General features: G+C 40.7%; 1 protein-coding gene across 1 annotated transcript in view; it reads right to left on the reverse strand.

The window, feature by feature from the left end:
• LOC124215242 (uncharacterized) overlaps window positions 1-21,958 on the reverse strand; it is a 50,182-nt gene that overhangs the window by 21,361 nt on the left and 6,863 nt on the right. Inside the window, exon 2 of the mRNA XM_046618385.1 lies at window positions 8,640-10,777. Within this exon, the coding sequence (XP_046474341.1) occupies window positions 8,640-9,667 (1,028 nt within the window). The 5' untranslated portion in view covers window positions 9,668-10,777. The remainder of the gene's footprint in view (window positions 1-8,639; window positions 10,778-21,958) is intronic.

Here is a 21,958-nt window from a genome sequence, read left to right on the forward strand (position 1 = left end):
GTAAAAGTGTCGACAATGTCGACAGTTTGGTCTGAGTACCTTATCATTCTCATAATCAGCATTGGCATGTTCCTAGTGCCAATACAGACTGCTTGTATAGCCTCGTAAGGATTTGGTTGTAGAAAGTCGCCATTGGGTGTGAACATTAGGGTGTCCGTTGTTTACCAATTTGGTTTTTGACTTTGCAGCGCCCCTAAAATTTTTAGTTCGTGACCTAAAAAAAATATCAGACCCATATAAGCCCTTAATATTGATATTTAATTGTGCCACAAAGACGATACATTTCCCATTTAAATAACATGGGGTTTTGGCACGTTTTACAATTAATTTTTTTGTTTCTATGCCAGTTCATGTATGGCAATGGCAAACAAGTATTTTTGTAGAAAATTGAACGCTCTGCAAAAACTTTCTCTTAACTTTTTTCGATAAATTTACTTGCTGAAAAGTTATTTAAGCTCAAAGTTGAACTAAAAATAATTTCTTCGTTTTCTTTTTCTATTTTGACCGAAAAATGTCATTATTTATGTAAAAATTAATTGTTTATTGAAAAAAGTATCCGATTTCAACTGTATTATAAGTAAAATTAGTGTTAAATATTCCGATAACCAGAAAATTTAATGTACAATCTGAGTTACTCTTAAAATTTTGCAATTTATTTGAAAACATGTGACAGGATTTATAAATGTTTAACATATTAATGAACACAATTTATTTTATTAAACATTTCTTAGTGACATTTGGAAATTTCTTTTTATATTCACTTACAATTTGAATGACATACTGTTTTTGATCTTCGTGCTTAGTTAGAGTGTTGTTTCAACAGTAACTCAGATTGAAAATTAAATTTTATGGTGACTGAACATGCCACATTTTCTTCCCGAATAACTGAGCGTTTCTGCAGAGAAACACACAATCTGTAAAGTCCAGTGTTTACAGGAAGAGTGTCAAGTCCGAAAGAGACGCCGGGTTCAAAAAACGTCCGATGATCGGTGTGAAATCTTTACACTGGAAGGTGATACAGCACCGGTGAAAACAGCTAATAAGGAAGGCATGGATGCATGTACCAGTCCATTCCTAACGCATCGAAACGCTAGAGAATAGAACAGCTATCCTAGCTTTTTTTCTTTCTTCCTTCCTTCCTTCCTTCCTTCCTTCCTTCCTTCCTTCCTTCGTTCATTCATTCATGAAGCTGGTATGCGCGTACGTAGGAAGACGAGTGTCATCTGTTCCTCTCTCTTCAAACACCTACGTTACAGCAGGTTCTGTGTAAGTTCGACTTTCACGCGTGCTGGACCGCGGTTCAGGAGAGTCAGAGTGGGATCAATCCAAAGTCCGACGGCCTGAAAGCGACCAGCTTAGCCCGTTAGAATCGCGTTGCGTGTCTAAACGTGGCCTAACACAGCCATTCCTTTCCATTTCGTACCACTATTTGTCGGTCATTCCATTCCATTTTCGTTCCATTGACAAATCTACTAATTTTCGAACGTTCACTTTCACACGATACCGAATGACGACGTTCAATCAGCAACAGTCAAATTCAGCAGTCTTATTCCCTTCCGGAAATCCGCTTTTTTCGAAACTACTTTCGAACACAAGTTCATTCGATACCGATTCTCACTGTCGCCTACACGGAGTCCTATGAACTTCAGATCTTTTTACACAGCATGGCACGGTATCGTTCCTAGCTCCATTCTTACAATCAGGTAAGCCGGTTATTTCCCGTGAGATGTATACAATTTACAGTGATTGAACACGGAGAACTGATCACGATATCATAAAAAGTAACTTGATGTGATCCCACGTAGATTTACCCATTAATTTCATCCAATATCGAATTCGCACATTGGAATTCACGTGTCTTCGATAACTTGGAGTGATTTTTGATGGCAATTGCAGGTTTGTAAAAGTGATCAATGATTTCACAAAGCGAGCTCTTCCTCTTACCTATGCTTTTCTCCCTAAATATTCCATAGTACTACGAAGGTCCTTATGTCTTTTTATCTATGTCAAGCGTACACTTTTTTCCATTACAAAGTTATACAATATTCCTAACAACGTACAAAATTCGGTCCCAACTGTTACTGCCGACTACACACAAATGGGCTGTCTCATTCGGATTTCCCATCATTTTACAAGTTTTCATGCTCACCTTGATCCGCGATGGATGGTTAGGTGTCGAGAACGAAATGTTGTACCTACTTATATATAGAACCGAATAGTGACTCGGCGGAGAGACTCCCGCGAGTTTCTTGACACGAACGCGTCTCAACCTTGTACGATTGAATGAATCATTCCAAGATTAAGTTTGCATGCTCACGGTGAAAAAGAGCTTATAATCGGGTACGCGTATATATTCACAGACACAGCATCTGTGTAAGACTACTCGCGTCGAATTCCTCGGTTACAAATCACGTCGCTATTTCCGCAGTTTAATATTCCTTCCACAACGTAGGTGTACTACACCTATATGGTACATGCACCATCCACGCGACTCGATCACGACTATACGGCGGTGTGCAAGCCGCGACATGTAAACTCGATCGCCCACGGGATATCAGCGATATACAACTTTCACTGACAAACAACAAACCAAGTCAACTCGACTCAACTCGATTCAACTCCTCGCTTACACGCGTGTCGCAGACAGCTTTTCGATACAGCGACGGACCCTTGGATGACTGACTCTTCGAGCTTTTCGTGCAGGCGCGAACTTGTCACAGGCCACGAACAATGTTTGGAGAATTCCCAGCAGGGTGGTAACTTTTACCGCATCAAATCTGGACAGTGGTTCGAAATTGAGGCGAGTCGATCACAAGTCGGTACCTTCGCTACGTTTCGAAAAAAAAGACTCAAATTTTTAAATGGCGGATGTGATACGACGGGCATCCAAATTCGTCGTGATAAACGTAATCACGGTTTACTTCTCTCAAAAGTAGGTACTTAATACCTGTACGGTACGAAATCCTTTTCTTCACGATTCTCCACGTTTATTACGTGTGTCAACAACAAATGATTATTTGTCCAGTAGACGAAGCCCGGATAAGATTGCTGAGACAACATGTTTTACTTATACTATACTCATACGGTCGTGCGACTTATTATAAAAAAACGAATAGCCGGCTTCTGCAGGGACAGATCAGAAGAAAAAAACCCGCTCTTTCACGGTTACGAGCTTGTCTTATTCCCAGCATTAAACGCTGTAGCATCGCTTGGTTTATGATGCTTAAACAAATAATTATCTGACACGTGCATCGAGGTGAAGAAGGAAGCATAAATAAATAAAAGCAGAAAAGTTTATATATGGCTGAAATTCGTAGCCTACGAAAAGTATGAATGTGGGCATGTGTGTACACCATATACGTATATATATACTGTGTATATAATATATACGACTTCGGCGGCTTATTTTTAGGGGGCTTTTCATTATTTAATATGTTCAGTATAGTCACATTATACCCATATCGCTTTAATGTATAGAAATATATAATCACGGTGTGAAAAACATGGGATTCCTAATTTTATATTCGACTGACATAATGCAGTAACTGTCAAACCGTATATAAATATTGTATTTTAAAGTCACTTTGAATTGTCGGTTATTTGATTAATTTTACTGCAACTATAATTCTTACACCGAAGCGACAATCAGATTATTTTAAATATCTGTAAAATTAACGATTGAAACAAATCTTGGGATGAAAATTTTTGTCTTTTATCTTTTTTCCCATGTGCGTTCAATGTATTTTTCTCTTATGCATTTCAAGAAAATAATTTGATATTACAGTCCCTGGTACATTATGTGACGGCTATTTCGGTTACAGTTCAACTGTCTATCGCTGTAATTATAACAGTTTAATGGGTGCACAAAATATTATATCGCAGGCTTCACTTTCAATGCCGGAGGCAGTTAATTTTAGAGAAAATAGGGGAAAACTTTACGAAGACAGCTACTTTTAGGTAAATACAAAAACGTGAAAATCGTGCAAGTATTACAAAAATTATAAATAACAAATGTTAATCGCATATAAAAATTCTAAAAATCGTGCTCGAAATTCTTTTTTCAGAAAAAAAAAAAAACTCCGCCAGACTATGGAAAACGCTGCATTTGATCGGTTGCGGTCACGTGGTGCAGGACGAGGACGTTCCCGTGATGATCGTACGTATGTTTTACAAAGGAGGCGGATACGACGGTACGGGAGGAATTTGGAGGAACTGCGACAGAAAGAGTCATGTGATGAGATTGAAAGAGAGCCTGAGGTTACGCGGCGACTGGAGGATGCCGGCAGGAATCTGACTCGTCGTAACATACACTTGTGTGTACGTAGGCGTCATCTACTATCTGAAGAGCGCGCGGCCTGAGAAAGAGATTTATAACAGGTCGTCTTGGAGAACAGTTAGGTCCGATTTTGGAATTGATTAAATAAAAAGTGAAGAGAAGAAATGGGGGAAAGAGAAAAAACTGAAAAAAAAATCAACGAATGAAATAGAATAACGAGTAATCAAAGAAGTACGAGGATCGGAAAGGGGAGGGGGATCCGAAAGATAAAAAAAAAAGTGAACGACATCCGGTCGTCGGCTACCTACTATAGCCGACGACGTAGGCGACCTGCTGCAGGACGGTGCGAAAGATCACTGTGTGCACAGACGGCGGGGAGACGAAGCAGAATACGAAAGGAATAGAGGGAAAGAGGGACGGAGGGAGAGAGAGAGAGAAGAATACGAGGAGGGAGAGATACGCGTTGTTGTGGATACGAAGCAATCTCCTCCAGGTATGTAATACTATATAGATTAGATAATGGAGGGACATAAATATCATATCCATTCACCCCGATGTCGTAAATCCAATATATATAAGGCCTCGTGCACGCTGCAGCACGAAGCACGTTCGTCTCTCTTCTACGTTATTACGTATCTCTAAAGCTGAGCGAGATCTTCTTGAAGAAGGTTATAAATGCCTTGGAAATGATGGGAACGGGTGGGAATACGCGACAAGAAATTTTTTTGAATCTTACAAGGATCTAGATATAGCAATATATTATTTAACTGAAAAGTGCGATAAAGAATTGTTCATTTTTTTTTTATTTTATTTTTTTGATTTTGCTAAGAAAAACCCAATTTTACTACGAGAACGATACGAAGTGTTTCGGAAAAACGTATTTACACACAGGTATGATAACGCGTAGGGAAAAGAGGAAACGATTAACGGGTTAGATTCGTGAAAGGCAAACGACACAGACATAATTTGATACGTACAGTTTGTTCGTGAATTTATTATCTTATTTGGAAATCGATATAGGAGTGGAAAAATTTTCTAAATGGTTTCAACGTTTACAAAATAATTATATAAATACCAAAAATATTGCATTATATCCGAAAATTTCATTATTAATAAATGTGGATTACTTGGAGACCGATCTTTCATTACCACATCAACATTTTGCAATTTTTTTAAATCCGCAAAAACGTCATCGATCCAAGTCGATTCACACGAGATTTGGGTAAATAAAATTCGGCAAAATATCCCGAGATTTTCACGTCTTCTTCCATGAAACAAGGTGAAAAGTCCAACGAGCCGCGATACGAATTCCAAAAATTGTTTCCACGTATCCAAAAAGAAAATCAGCAACCAACGAAAACTTGGCTAATGCTTCAAGACCGCGACTGTTAACAAGCCGGTCGGTAATTCTTAAATTTTTCAATCATCTCCGTTCCTCCAACGTTTATCACCACACCCAGTTTATACGTGCGGTTTCACTGTAAATTCACGAAAGGCATAAGAAGGGTGGGCAAAAACTCTTTAGTATCGGCGTTATATAGGTAAGGCCGAAGAAGTCTTATACTGCAGGAGGGCGCCGACTGGCGCAACAAGTTCTGCCGGCGCACCGAGCCGCGTATAACATGCGATACGGAGAGTGAATAGTATAGAGTAGAGAGGGACGGAGAGGGAGAATCTACGAAGAGTGAGAAGGAGAGAGTGGAAAAAGAGCGATAAAAAGACCTAAGAGGGGGAAAAAACAAAAAAAGGAAAAAAAAAATCGGGGAAGAAGAAGAAGAAGAAGGAGAGAGTTATGGTTATTACGCCTTAGCGTCGTACTTAAGTCGTCATCTCGCGGAACACCTATATGTATATATATATATATATATACACATACGCGCCTAAATTTATACTGCGCATGCACCGCGTCGCGCGCACGAAACGCGTAAATAGGACACGGTGAAAAAAAAAGCGATCGTCGCGCGACGCGCATAATCGTGTATGGATATAGGTGGAGTACATACGCCGGTTCGGAGATGACCGCATCAGCATAAATCAGCATCTCGGAGTTTTTGGTGCGCGCGTGTCCGTTGCGTCGGCATCGGCATATGTATTGTGTAGCTACGGTCATGGTGGGTGATGCTTATAGGCTCGCACGATTTTCGTTCCCACGCGATCCGACTGCGCAGGACATGGATAGCTCGGAAAACCGTGTCGTATAATAGGGAAGGAAATTATTCAGGCCTTCGAACCTTTGTGAGAAAGTTTCAAGACACCTTTGAGAGGTCAGGTGTTTGCGACTGAACGGTTCCATTTCTTGAGATTTGAAATTTCGGTGTATCCGGGAGTTTGCATTCGAAAGGCATTCGGAGGATTTGAAAATCTTTGGGGCATTTTCACGTCCCAGGGTTGTTCGATTATTATATGGGGATTTATGAGTGAAAATTAGCAAAAACGATTTGGTAATTTTATGAAATTTGGAGACTAGATTTTTGTCGTACAATGCGAGCATCGTTGAATCAGATTCGTATTTTACCATGTTTAAGAAATTATCATACTAATTGTAAGTTGGTTGAAGTAGAATTTGCGACATCCTAAACTACAAAAAATTTCACACATTATACAGGTACGTCATTTTGGGAGTCTCCACCCGTATCAAATGAAGAATGTATAATAAAAAAAATAAAAGATCAAAACTCGCACAAATCTTTCACAAATTTTTCCCACCATATCCGAATGACATCGGTTACAAAATTTTCAATAATATCCTCAGAAATCCGACACGATCGGAGTATAACTTGTAAAAAAACGGAGGAATCGAAACATTGTTCCTTCGGAGCAATCGCGGCTGCGGTTACTACGCGTATCCGAATAAAAGCGATACCGTGCAGCGCAATGCGTCTGGAAACTGCAGTATTATATACGTGAAGCGGAGTAAGAGTATAAGGGGTGGTTTTGTTGCTTCAATTAATTACCGATGACAACGCCGGCCACCGACCCGATTAAAATTAAAAAATAATCGAACCGGATTCCAGCGTGTCAACCCGGGCAAGTCATGGCGAACCTTCGCGTCTCGTCCACCCGAGTGAACGCGGATCAGAGTCCGCTCGACTCGACTCCAATATATTCGCCCGTATTACGATCCTGAGAGCTCTCGTATTAACAACCAGCTAATTATTTTGTGCGAAAACGCACTTAATCGAGGTGTAGGTGTATAAAAATTGACAGCCAAAGTCGGTGCATAAAGTGAATATGCTTTTTACCGCAACGATATTTTGTAAATAAATCTTGTGACATCGTTGAAATTTGACTAGTTTCTCGACAAAAACGAAAAAAAAAAATTGACATGAATTTTTTTAAATCAATAACAGCGATTCGATCGGAGTAACCACTTTTGAAGTTGGGTGTACACCTGACTTTAGGACTTGACGTGATTTCAAACAATTTCAAGTAACTTCTAGTCACTTTAATTGAAATTTATCCAACTCCTAATGAAACTATTCGAAATTAATAATAAGTAGCCTGCAGCCGATAAAATTCGGTTATTAAAGAAAGTTTAAGGTATTTTTAAACATTTGAGTCATAGTGGTAATTTTTAAATATCTTGTATGCATCATTTTTTTTATATATTTAGAGAACTTTTCAACGTATTTTTTTGCTAGTTCTGATAGTGTACCACTAATTTTTCAATACTCGAGAGTAATTGCTGCGATATAATATAAATTGTTGTTGTTAAAAAAAAAAAAATTGATTGAAGGAAATTGTCAAAAATGAAGGAATGATTCATGTCTGAGAAAGTTACCCCTTTACACATATACATGTCTTACTTAAATTATTCGTTTTTGGAGTCACTGATTACGAATCTGAAATCTGTTTAAAAAAATTCGAAATTGCAGATCTAATACAGCGGACGAAAATTTCAAATTCGATTGAATCCGAAGAAAAAAACTCTGTCCTGGACTGTTTTTGAACCATATTCGATAAAATTAGAAATTTTCGTTAACCATATTGGACCGCCATCTTGAATTTTAAAATCTGATTTCAGATTCGTAATGAGCGACCCAAAAAACCATAGAATACTACGTTGTTATAAAAGTTGACTGATCAGAATAATGGGTGACTCGAAGGGTTAATTTGAATCGGTACTTGGTAGAGCAGCACGTGCTGAGAAAGAAAGACGAAAATTAACTGGCTTCTGTAATCGATCGAACCGATATAACGCGGGGCTTCCATACTTGTTCCAATCATATTGATCAGTCGTTCTCAATCTGAACTAAAACACCACGCGAAACAAAGTTATTTTCGTAAACGGAGATATAAATGCGAACTTTTGCGAACCCTGAACCAGAGACAAGACCATTTGAAAATATGAAATTGAACTTACCGGCTCCCTTGATACGAGGACTTGACGAGTTTTACAGCGAAAAGAAATTGAATGGCGCAGACGAGTAGACAGCAAAGGTTGAGGGAAAGTGCCAGAGCGCAGAGAGCAAGGGTGACTTCGTATACTACGACGGATTCGTCGTGGCCGATGAGACTGCTCGGTGATTCCGTGAGTGGTGATATCTTGAGTAAAAATATGAGCGAAAGAAGGGCGAGTAAAAGTGACACGAGACACAGTAGCCCAAGCGACGTGAGCATCTCCTTGACCCCGGCAGCCTGATGATGCCTGTTGTGCTGTGAGAAGGACGAAGTGATGGAGGCGTTGAGGGGAACGATGCTCGGTCCGGAATTGGCGAGAGGCGGCAGAGCACCGGATGTCGATGAAGGCGCGGGGGCGGGCGAAGGGGTGGCGTGACTGGGTATGCGGGAAAGCCTCGTGATGTCGAGGCCACCGTTGACCTTGGGCCTGGGTTCGCCGTCGGGCCTGTCTACCGAGGACGATATCTGGTGTCCCGTACCACCGACGGGGTGATGATGAATCTGGTGGTGCAGGGAGTTAGACGCGTTGGCGCCAACTACGGGACTCGCGCTGTCCACGGAGTGCTTCGAGGTCGACAAGGTGGACAGGTTCAGTCCGTGGGAGTGGTTAAGCCTCTGGGACAAGTTGTTTACGCTTAGCTGTGAGTGATTCAGTGGATGATGATGGCTCGAGGACGGCGTCGTCGTCACCGCACCCGGATTACCAGTTGACCGGATGTTGTGCAGGGACGACGAATTACCGCCGATCGAGTCGTAAGCGTCGACGCTTCCGCCCCGCGTCCCGATCGTACCTCCGACCCGATGCTGATGATGCGTATGGTGGAGGTGCTGCTGGTCCTGGTGAAGGTGCTGATGCTGGTGCTGATGCTGGTGGATGGCTGACCCGTTCGCCGCGAGGGCCTGAAGACCGCCCGGTGAATAGTGGTCATTGCTGCTCGTTTGGTGCCTGGAGGCCGTTGCCGGCTGCCCGGTCAGTATGTGCTTCAGCATTACTGGCCAACTCTGACCTTGGGCTAATTACGGAGCTGGTCCCTTTCGTTTTTAGCCGTGCTCCTCCGGTTTTCTTCACATTTCGGCTTGGATGCAGTGCAGTGACGATGATCAGAAGAGAAGAATTTTCCACCAGTTTACTTAGCGATTAAAGCTTTGCCAGTCTCTCCTCGTCTTCCTCCTCTTCCTCCTCCCCCTCCCCCCCCTCCTCCACCGCCCACCACCCGCACCGAACGCCAAATCGTGCCTATTATTTCAGGGTATCTTTGGACCCGAGAGGAGCGACGAAGACTCTTTTACGAGTTGTCTACGTGCCGGGGCTAAGAGAGTTGCTGCACATCAGCTCCATCATTTCAATATCAAATATGAGTAAAGCGCATCCATGGGATCTGGATCGCGCGGAAGGATGCGCAACGCGAATCGCGTTTATCATAACACCCGAGGAGAGAGGGGGGGACGGTTAATTCCGTCTCTAATTAACGCTACCTTACGTTACGTTATTTGTCGAGTTATTGCTCGCCGGTGGTAATTCTGCGGATCGTTACTTTCATCTTTGCCGTAGACCTCTGCAACGACCGGTTGTTTTCGGTGCCGACGTGGTGCGTGGAAGAACGCTGAGCGGCAATAAAGGGACAGGCCGCCACAGACCTTGCGTGCTCAACCACTTTCGGCTAATTCGCTGCTCTTCTTCTTCTTCTTCTTCTTCTTCTTCTTCGTCTTCTTCTTCTTCGTCTTCTTCTTCTTCTTAGTCTTCTTCTTATTCCTCTCTTCTTCTTCCGCGGCCGGCGTCTTCCTCTGGCTCACTGTCACTTTTCACCACGCTCCAAGATCCCGGCTCGCTTTTACCCCTGCTTCTCTGCCCCGCAGCCTCTTCCTCGTCGCCTGCACAAGGTCGTTCGAGCCCCCTTCTCTCCTTCGCCTTCCTCCTCTTCCTCCTCTTCCTCCTCCACCACCGCCGCCGCCACCGCTTCCTCCTCCTCCTCTTCCTGTTCCTCTTCCTCGCCCTTCCCGTAGCGATCCTCCAGGGTACGCGATCCTCGCGTACGTAGTCCTGTCTAGCCTCGCCCTGGGCCAGTCAGTTGCCAGCATACCAGCTCGTTTCGTTAACCCCTGGAACACATGCAAGGAAAAAACGGTCGTCAAAAAAGTTGGTATACATAGGCAGGTATATACTGCATTTTCTTCACTTCTCTTCTCAATTGCATCTTTTCCCAGTCAAAGCTCAAGTGGAACATTATAATGAAGAATCTCAACAGTCCCGATGTCCTAACCATTTAAACCTTCAACCTTTCGGAATTCCAAACCATATATGGAGTTTCGACTTAACGGACGGATGAGATTCGACGTGATGGTCAATTCGAACGTTGATTATTCGATATTTTGACCAAAACCGTATCACTAATTAACTGGATACGCTGACCTTCAGGGCTTTATATCCATGTATTTCAGCATTGAGAATCATTTGCCCAAAGAATACTGTGACCTATAGATACTATAAGATCATACAGAGGCAAAATAATCCGAGTTACTGTTGCAGCAGTTTTCAGTTCATGATGAATAACGAACCTATGCTCACAGTCTGAAGTAACTGTATTTCAAATTTCAGCAGTTGATTGACGCTCTCGTACGCGAGTATAAATACGGATATCAATTTTCTTCATTACCTACGTAATCAAAAGTCATTCGTAAGGGCAAGGAATCGGTTTTACGTTCTACAACACCAAAGTTCTTCCCTGTAAATGTTTCTCTATATGCCCAAAGGTAACCAGTTACTGTGATAAAGTCGTCTTATTACCTATGTATATATTCTCAAGACTTAATAAAAAGAGCTTTCCCATACTAGGCAACTTAATGCCGTATCTCTGGATCCCATCATTGTGGGCAGAGCTCCAGGATATATTCTTATCATCGTAAACCAACATATACGTGTGTATATTACGCGTATATCAGAATTTAGTAATAATCCGTCGCATCTGTGAGAAATCGGTGTGAGTATATAGGCTTTGCAATGTACAGTTCAACCCTCCGTGTGAACATTTGCTTTTTTACACCTTTGGTCTGTACAATTTTTCAAATATTCTAAACTTTGAAGAAACCGGTAAAAAATTCAGGTTTTTTTATCAAAGTTAACTACGTTATCCAAAAGTTTGAAAACTCAAAAGTTTTCATGAATTATCCACAAAAATTGATATCCAGAAAATGACCACACGGAGGGTTAAAAAGTTATTTCGTTCTGATTTCAAGAAACGTCAAAGCCAAAGTTAAATTTGAGGACGATATACCGGGAAAATCTCTTGAAAATTGAAAATCAACTGCGCATGCGTGAGTTTTATCGGCTGTTCGTGCAGGCTGGCCATCCCGAGTTTTCAACCGTCAAACTGTTTCTGGCGGCGATGTAGTTGATACGAATTTTCGAGGTTAGAATCTGAAATAATTGAGGCAGTGACTCGGAAAGGTTTGGGAAGCATTTGATTCTTCAAAGATCGGTCGGAATTTAACGCTTATGCTCTTTGAAAATTCGAACGTACACACTTTGCGTACGTTGGCCCGCCTGCATCGCAGAGAAAAATATCGCTGCGGGAAGATTTCGCCGACCAATGAGATTGAATTATTTGGCGCATGCGCGGTTGATTTTCAAGTCTCAAGAGATCGTCCCGGTATAGAATGCACGTATATTGACGAGTTATGCCGAATACTTAAAATTAAAAATCTTATTCCAGATAATTGTTGCAGTGAATATTGGTAAAAATGAAATATTGACTGTCTCATGTCAAATCGGACGACAAGGCCTGCGGAGAAAAATTTCCACCCAAGGTTTAACGAGCTCACAAGGTTCCACATGAAAATCTCTACCAAAAACAATGTTGCAGGAAATTTTCCACACATAGAGCCGCGGGTGAAGGTTCCTGAAAAACCGAGCGCAAATACCTGGCGGTCACGACAGCCCAATTCGATCATAATTACGATACATAAGCAAGCGCAAGGTGAAGTTGTGAAGAAATAGGCTCGTGCAATACGTGGGATTATACGAGTCTCTGTTGTCAATACGCCGAGGAGGAGGCTTGACTCATAGAAACTGGTTCCGATCGCATTCCGGACGTCCAGAGGCTGCCGCCGGCGGAGCTACGGATACCACGACGCCCTTCTGCGCAAAGGTACGGACAGCAGCAGCAGCAGCAGCCTCTCATAATATCGCGGGTATCGCCCTGTGGCGTGAACGTAACGTCTCCAGGGTTCGTCGAGTTATTATAGACTTGGCGAGTTTGCGAGGGTGAAAAAATGACGGGGAAGATTGAGTTGCCTGCCAGCAGACAGCGTGCGCGTGGACGAAGAATCTGCTGAGAGAGTATTTTCGGGATTTAATTCGTGTCAATCCTAATCGGGTTTTATACCCGTTGAACGTATGCACGTGTCTCTCGATTTGACATACATTCTTGAGTACCTGCACCGAAAAATGTCGAAATTAACGTATATTTTTTATTCAAACAGTCCGCGTGTAGTACTTAAACAGTATCTTGTATAGTGAAACACAACTGGATAAAAATTTCGTATTTCTTTTTTTTTTAATTAAAATTCAAACTGCATACTCAAACATCGCTCAATACGAATGTTGAAATCGGCTTCTTCGTTGAAACTTCGGATGGAAAGAGGAATGAAAAAAGATGACGGTATATTCTCACCGCAGTTAATTAACAAGATGAATATCAAAGTCTCTTCCACCAAACGTTGCACCATGCACTGGTCGAGACCAGAACAAAAATATTATGTAATCTTTGAACATAACGCGTATCTAATGGCATAAGGTCGTAACCGCCAAAAATGGGATTTTAATGACAAAAGGGCGTAGAATTTTTTTTTTTACACTATTTGGTACGTAAATGATCAAAACGTATAATTCAATCGAAATCAAGCGTTTGCAAATATAAAGGCAAAAGGTCATAAGGCAGATACGACCTTTTTCCATTAATAAGTACATGAATAGAAAAAGATCAAAATAGTAGGTCTTGCAACCATTTTTTTTTGTTTCTGCAATCGGTCTAGAAACCATTGAAACGCCTAGATAAATCGATAACTGCAAAAAATTCAGACATCTTACAAAAAACAATTTCGAGCATAAGAACAGAAGGTCGTAAGCGCCATTTTGTTTTTTTTTTTTCTCTTCTGCAAACTCCCCAAAGACTAGCGGAACGCATAAACAATTGAAACTAACAAAGTTATACAGTAAAGATGTCGATTTTCTGAACTTTGATCATCCAAATCGTCAATTATCGGAATGATACGGAAAACAATAATAATTTTTGGCGGTACGACCTTAGGCAATTATCACAGTAGACCATTTTTTTTCAATTTTTACTTGAACCAAAAGGTCGTACCTACTTTTGCTTTTAGTTAATAAATTCATACTCAAATCCAAAACAGTAAAAAAAAAAGTTTTTTGGCTGATACGATCTTATGGAATCAATCGACATAGGTTTTTACGATTCAATCAGTAATAGACGGTCGTATCTACCAGTGCATACAACTTTTTGATCTTGATTAAACTGTTATTCAATTTCAACGTTTCTGATCATATTTTCATGTTTTAAGTCCAGATACGACGGAATAAAAAATGTACGGCCCTTCGTCTTTATCAAAAGACAAGATGAATCACTGAACAAAATAGTCAGCGATTTTACGAAGAAAGCTGAGAACCATTTCTCTTGCTTTAAGGTACTTTCATCTTTCATAAAACTATGGCAATGACATAAAATAACTTTGGATCGATTATGCATACATAACAACGTTACATCCATTGCTCTGTACTACAGCGCATGATTGTTTAATTCTTTCTAGGATTCTCAGTATTCTGACTGAGCGTTTTCCTTTCGACAAGCGGCCAGAATCTTCGACTAGCTAAGTAATACTTAATCGATACAAAGCTTCACTATATCCGTTCCACGAATGCTTGATCAAGCGACAATTCACCTCATCAAATAATACTGGACACTGACTGTCTCTGGATATCAAAAACAGAACGACACTAAGTCGTTTGGAACAGCCGAAAATCATTAGAGTATAATGGCACATATAAATTCAAGTAAACCGTTAATGGGACAACAGAAGATCGGAGAGATGAGTTCCAAATCCTCGACAAAATGACCAGCGAAACGTTAGAAGATTGCATAATACCATTTAAAACCATTACAGAAGAAATCGTTGAAATCGTTTAAACATCATCCATGTGAAATCACTTGCGTGGACACCTGCAGCAACGAAATGGGAGTGAATTGCCGGCAGGCAGTGTTACGTTAGTCAGTCGGATTGATTTCAGAACAAGTAAATAGAAACGAATACTGGATCGAGTGCAGCCTCGACCCTTCGCGTCGTTCCGCGGACTGTAATGGGCACCCTGAACTCCATTGCAGCAGGTAAGTAAGCACACCGCGCAGCAGCGTGGAATTTCATACCATACCATACCAAACCATACCATTCCTTTCCCATTCTCGTTGTATAATAATAACCCGACTGCAGAGCGAAGGGAGAGAGAAGAAGGGGCGCAGTGCAAACCCAAGTTTGCCTCTTGAATCTTTCCTCTTGCCTCCTCCTGCAACAGCAGTACTTCAACGAAGGTTCACCGCGACAGTCGGGACAACAAGAACGACTAGCTCAAGCTTAATTGGATCTAGCCGAGTGCCAACGGAGTTCCCATGCGCCCAGCCACTCTCGTCTCTCCTTTTTCCCTTCTCTCCGCTCCTCTTTATCTCACTCTCTCTCTTTCTCTCTCTCTTGGCACGGAAAGGGTTGGATAGGAATTAGTTAATAAGCCAGTCTCCGAATGGCTTCTTGGCCGCGCTACTGAGAAGTCTTATGTCGCGTATGTCTGTAGCATGAATCCGTTAATCCGATTTTCGAGCCTTGCATGGCGTGCGGTGTACGCGATTGTTGCACAATTTTTACGGTAACGGGGAACATAACAGAAAGACCTGCGGAGCTAGGTCAGGTCAGACTGACGACTTTCGTTTGGACATGCAACCCGGTCGATGGAATTGTCTACTTTATTTGTATCTATGTGTGTAGACCGGATGCAGACTACAGGTCTCCAAGCATCGAAGCACCTGCTGTCCACCTGGTCACCGGCTCTTGAACTTGTAGAGGTAAATTCTCTTCGCTTCTTCTGTCTAAAGGGGGTTCCTACACTGAGAAAAATTTAGTAAAACAGGTATCATTAAAAAAAGTGTTCGAATATTGTTGGAATTGCGAAAAACGAGGTACGCGTAAACATTTTGCGCTATCGTCGATTCTTTTTTGGTAAATGCAGAGCAAAATCAGTTTGTGAGGTTTACTCTACTTTTTTAGTAAACAAGGCTTTAACGTCAACTTATCGTTGCACAAGCATTAAATTTTCGCAACAGTTGCAAGAAAATATAGCAACAGTGATCGTAATGAGAAAGAATAGTAACGGTTACTAGACTTTCCGGTACAGCTAGAAAACTAATTTTCATTTCGTACCTAGAACTATATTTTTCGATCGTGGTAAACAATGAAAATAGTTAAGGACTGAACGGTAACCGGAACTAAAAATTTCTCTCCGTGTAAATCTCGAAAATAATTTTGCATCGATTTTTGGTTTTCCACATATTATTGTACTCGGGTCCATTATCTTTATTTTGATTAGTCGTCGAAGCCGAACTTCCCAAAGCTAAAGAAGTTGTGAGGAGAAATTTCGAGCCCACTTTCAAGCGTATTTAGTGCCTTGACTTCAAATGTCAAGTGCAAAAAGTGTACTTCTGACATACGTTTCGAAGAGAGTGCTGTGCAAGGTTTTGGTTTTAAACTGAACGTTGTATGCGATGATTGTGAGCGGAATTTGATAGCTTCTAACCCTTTGGTGGTATCCCGTTACGAAGTGAATTCCCGAAGTGTACTTGCCATGAAATTGTTAGGAGTAGGCTATCTAGGTCAGTGTTTTTCAACCTAATTCGTAGGTCCTAGGTCTTACACTGTAATAAAAATACATTTTCAGTGAGAAGGCGGTGTTTGTTTACTTTTTAACAATTTGTCGAATCGTGGTTATATTTGAAACGTAAGTAATTGAATCGTTTTCTAATTGGAGCCTATCTCTGTTCTCAGTTTTTATACTGACCATTGAAAATTAAGTACGTCGTTCTTGAAACTAACTAAATTTAAAGCTCGTTTTCTTGAAACCAAATTTTTGATAACGGTAACTATGATTCCATCAAAACCGTTCATCCGATCACCTTGAAATTTATGTACGACTTTCATATGATTATGGACTAATGTCCTATAGAACGGATTTAGTATCCGTCTATCCATTCGATATATACAGCTGAAGACACTGCTGAAGATTCAAAAATATGACTTACCAATACAAAAAATTCATAACTCTACTAAATTTCACTTAGCCTTTAAAGTCATCTTTCGTTTTTGTTTTTCAAACACTCCGTATGGCTGAAATCATGGTTACCGTTTTCAACGGTGCTTTTTGCACACCGTGACTTCGAAAATAATGGCCGTAACAGCCGTAACAGCCATAATTTTCGATTTACGAAATAATTTATATTTTTTCAAATGAAAACTAAAATTGCATACTTCTAAACTCGATTTGCTCAATTTTTTTCTACCCTTACTTCCGAACCCGTAGAATTTTGGAAATCGTGAACGTTATACAACGCTCTTATAACGATGAAGCACTTCTAGACCTTCGATACTTTATAGTCGAAACTAGTATACAATATTATGACGCTGAAACTAGCAGGTAAAATCCAGCAGGTAACATTCAGCAGGTAATACGTCTGGAAGGCTTTCCTGGAATGAGCAAATGATAAACTCTCAAGGAACGTGTTCGAAAGAATTCCCTGAACAACCCTGCCAAGTTTCATCCTTTGGTCACTCCCTGGAACCTTTCCGCCTTTATTACCTCCCATTTTCACCGTCATTACAATATTCTAACTCATAGAAAAGTTTAGAACACATAATAAAAACAATACACGTTGTGCATAATCTCGAGTGAATGCGAATGACTTCAAGTGACGTCAACTAACACTCTCTTGAAAATACTTCACGCTAACTATAAACACACCTGAATTCAAGTGTTGTTGACCCCTCCGTGAAATGCAGCTTAAATGTCGTTACACTTTCTACGTTCAAGCCCGGTACTCAACTGTGCAATTTACCATTAATAAGATTCGTTGGTTAAAGCAATCGAACAATCGGAATAAAAGACTCTGAAATATATTACACAGTGGTACCGAACTTAAATCTGGTACTTGAATCCAAGTTTCAAAGAAAATGTGTATCCTTTTCCACTACTCAACTATGCAATTTACCAACAATAAGATTCGTTGGTTCAAGCAATCGAACAAGACTCTGAAATATATTAAATAGTTGTACTAAACTTAAATCTGGTACTTGCATCCAAGTTTCAGAGAAAATGTTTTTCCCTTTCCCATATTCTCTACTACAATTATATCTTCTACTATTCGCCGAATGAAATATCCTATACTTTCCAAACACAGATTCAAACTTCTCCTCGAACACCATGTCTCTTTTATCCAGTTTCGCCAAGTCTCTGCAATGGAATACAACCCCATTGTGTACTTCAAGGTGGTGAACGCAAGGGTCCCTCCCCAGCTGTCACTACATGGCCGAAGGTTGGTGAGTATAACGTCGCTCTACGTGGGCAAGAACTCAAGGAACGCAAGGTCGTTAGATAACAGTTGCGAGATACAGTTGGCCCGCATGCCTGACGTGCAACCAGTTCATCCGAAGGTTCGTTTCTTTCCATGAACGCCGGCGGTAGGTAAGATCTGCCTCCGAGCACCGCATGGTGCAGCCATTATACGACTCGGAGCACCACTGTAAAATCGGAGAATTACGTTCCCGGGTATTCGCGAGTAAAAAAGAAATCACCCAATTACTTCCGGCTCGAGTATTGCAGTCGCAGGTAATAACGATGAAACACCAAGTATCCCGAATAGTAATAAAAATGTAAATATGTTGATCCGGTAGGAGAATTATTTTTTTCTAACGAATGTGATAAGACATCAGTTTTACGTTTGTTTAAAACAATACTACGTAAAGTTGAAGCTCCGACAATGATTAAATGATTGGGAAAAATGTTATTTCTCCTGTCTAATAACTAAGCGAAGGACATATCGGGGCTGGTATCAGTCGAGTCGTCTTAGAAAAGTGAGAGAAGTTAGTTTCGGAACTAAAAAAATTACTCAAACGTTACCGATTGGAATTAATTATTGCGCAGTAATTACACGAAAAGTGCTGCAACAGTGTTATTTATCTCGTCAGAAATACCATATTTTCAATTATATCGCCGTATAGAGGTTTTTCTTATTTTTTTTCCACATTATAAAAATTGATATCACTGTACAAGATATTTAGTAAATCCATTACAAGTGAACAATAACTCTGAACTTTATGAACTTATTGTTCTTCCGGGACAAACATTTCAACGATGTGATTACGGTTGATTTTCCGTAATCAAACCGAAGCTGATTTTTTCGCTAAAAAAAAAAAAACAATTAAAACCCGACAATCAAAATCTTGTCTAGTAAATATTGCGTGAGAAAAAAATTGTGCAATCAAATATTCTATGCCCGAAACTGAATTACGATCGAAAAACTGAATTAAGATACCATTTCTTTAAAAAATTGAAAAAAAGTGACTAATAGTGAGAAAAGTGTCCGACTACTAGCTCAGAAATTTTCACGAAACATTGGGGAAAAAAATCACTATGTTTTTGTTTCTGCAATGACTTTGAAGAAACCAATATTTCGAAGTATGATAGTATGTTTTGTTTTATTGCCATTTTCTAAGTTTCAAACAATCCTAAAATTACGAAGCAACGGTTTTCCCTCAGCATGAATCGTTACGATAACGTTACTAACTTGAACAAAATACATTTTCATATTATCTGCCGAGGTTCTCCAGAGATTATCCAACCGCAAAAAATTCCCTACTACCGTAATTATGAAATTACACTCGCGTCCGTCTCTTCAAGCCAGTTTGAGTGATACTCCAAGCTTTGGGTGTAAGGTAGGTACGAACGTACAGGTGTACCTCAACAGCTCATGCCGCGACTATCCCGTGGCTTCGTCCGAAGGAGTATATATCTATAAGCTGTGAGTATCGGAGGACTTGAGTCGCCCGGGGTTGTTGGGGGCCCCCGGGGCCCGGGGCAAGGTGCAATGTGCGCGGCAAGACGCTTTGGGCCCATCTGAATTCATCCCGTTGACCAGCAGGTGCCTTCCTTAAGGGAGCTTTCCAGTGTGACAGCCCGAAAAATCGCTGTTTTTCGCGATTTTTTTTTTTAAAGAAAAAATAATCTAATCGGTCTGGTTTTTTTTTTGTATATTAATTGGGTATTGAAGAATACAAAACAATTTTTTAAAGATCGATTTATTTATTAATTAATATCTATAAAAATGATGAAACAATTGTTGCAGAAAATGCACTTGGATGTGGTGTCCACGTTGGGGGTCACAATTTTGATCTGAAACAAAAAACACAAAAAGATTATTGATCGGTATATAATTGGCTTTCGTGCTATGGAGGCTTTTTTCTTTTTTTTTTTTTTTGCAAAAATGGCGCCGGTTTGAACAAAAAGTATCGATTTTAGCATTTTTTTTGGCAGTTTTTTTTACAAAAAAATAGGAAGATGTCAAAAAAAAAAAAAAAGCTTCCATAGCACGATAAACAATGACGTTAAGAATATTGTGTAAAAAATTCAACTCGATAGCTTTAAAACTCTGCCCTCCAAGTTGGACACCGTTTTGAAAAATGCTGTTTCGAGAAAAACGCGTTCAAAGTTTCAAGTGAGGAAATTTTAGGTAAATCGTTTACTTACGGTCAATCAGCGATGCCAGGTCCGTACAATATCCCTTCTGCTTCTTCGAAAAGATCGTGCTCAATGGATTGTTCAGTCCGACGAGCTGTCCTCGCCTCTTTGCTATCCAGGGACGCCTGGCGGTTTGCTTGGATGATGCGCGCATTCTTGTACTTAGCGGCGAAATGTGCGGCGCTCGGCCCTATCGTGCATCCCATCGTCTTCAAAATTTTTAAAATTGGGTCGTAACCTTCATTGAAGGTGCACACAGCACACTGCGTAGCGATTTCTACAATCTGCTTGCCGCAGAATACGTGCTTTGGGGCTAGTTGCCACACACAGTGATTGATTGATTTTCAAGAATTTAGCACGCCGTCCGCTTTTTTTTTGAAAATTGAGTGCGACAAAAAAATAAGTCGCGCGACTAATTTACGGCTAATTAACGGCAAATTATGCAATAGTCCGAATTCACATTTTCGACAATTGGCGAGCCAAGTTCATGTACGTGCAGGTAGGAACGAGACAATAGAAATAACAGTCGCACGGGCAGACGGCCGACGCGGCAGCTGTAGCGCTCCCTTGCCTTCTTCCAAAAAATGCTGTACAGTAACCGAAATAATCTGAATTTCGGCATGAAAATTTCAGGGAATATTCGGAAGAGTGTATACTATTCGATAAAGCAAAAAAAAAAAAATCGATTTTTTGAAAATTTCACACTGGAAAGCTCCCTTAACGTCGGCCTACCTGCATCAGCCCGACTGCGTCAGACTACTCCGTCTTGTTTTACAGCGGCAGCCGCACGAGCAGCAAAGAAGAGAAAGAGAAAAAGAGAAAGAGGAACCACCACCGAAGCTGCCAACGAGATGTGAATTCTGTAACGCACAGAGGGAAAGGAATTCTCCAACCAGCAAAATAGATTCGTTGGAATCCATTCACGTCAATCCGGTATCCCTTATTTCTTCCAAATGCGATTACTTTGATTCAACAATTTCGACTTGGTTAGCTTGTCAAAATCTAGCCAACAAAAAATTTACACGGATTGAATACCATACTTTGTTGATTTAACTGGGTCTTGTTCGGCGTAACTGGTTGGTAATCAGTTCCACTAATTTGTTTACGAGGTAAAAGAAACACCACATGCTTTGAAACAAGTAAGAATATATTCATCGTAAGCATCAGCATGCTAGTACCATAAACTGCCACTAGGCGGTGAACTTTCTCGTTACGGAAATGGCGTCAGAGATAGTTATAACACCGGGTGATCAGTTGTGAGGTCAGATACGGTTGACGTAAGTTAGATTTGTCGTTAGTCCTAATAAACGAAAAAAGTATAGAACCAAGTTTCGGGGCATCGAAATTGATGTTGACGGTATATAAACAAAAACTAAACAAGTTTTCGGGGCTTGCTCGTTAAACATCGGGTGAATGCGGAAAAGTTTTTGAGTCAACAG

Source organism: Neodiprion pinetum, chromosome 3, assembly GCF_021155775.2.
Source record: "Neodiprion pinetum isolate iyNeoPine1 chromosome 3, iyNeoPine1.2, whole genome shotgun sequence".
Taxonomy (NCBI): domain Eukaryota; kingdom Metazoa; phylum Arthropoda; class Insecta; order Hymenoptera; family Diprionidae; genus Neodiprion; species Neodiprion pinetum.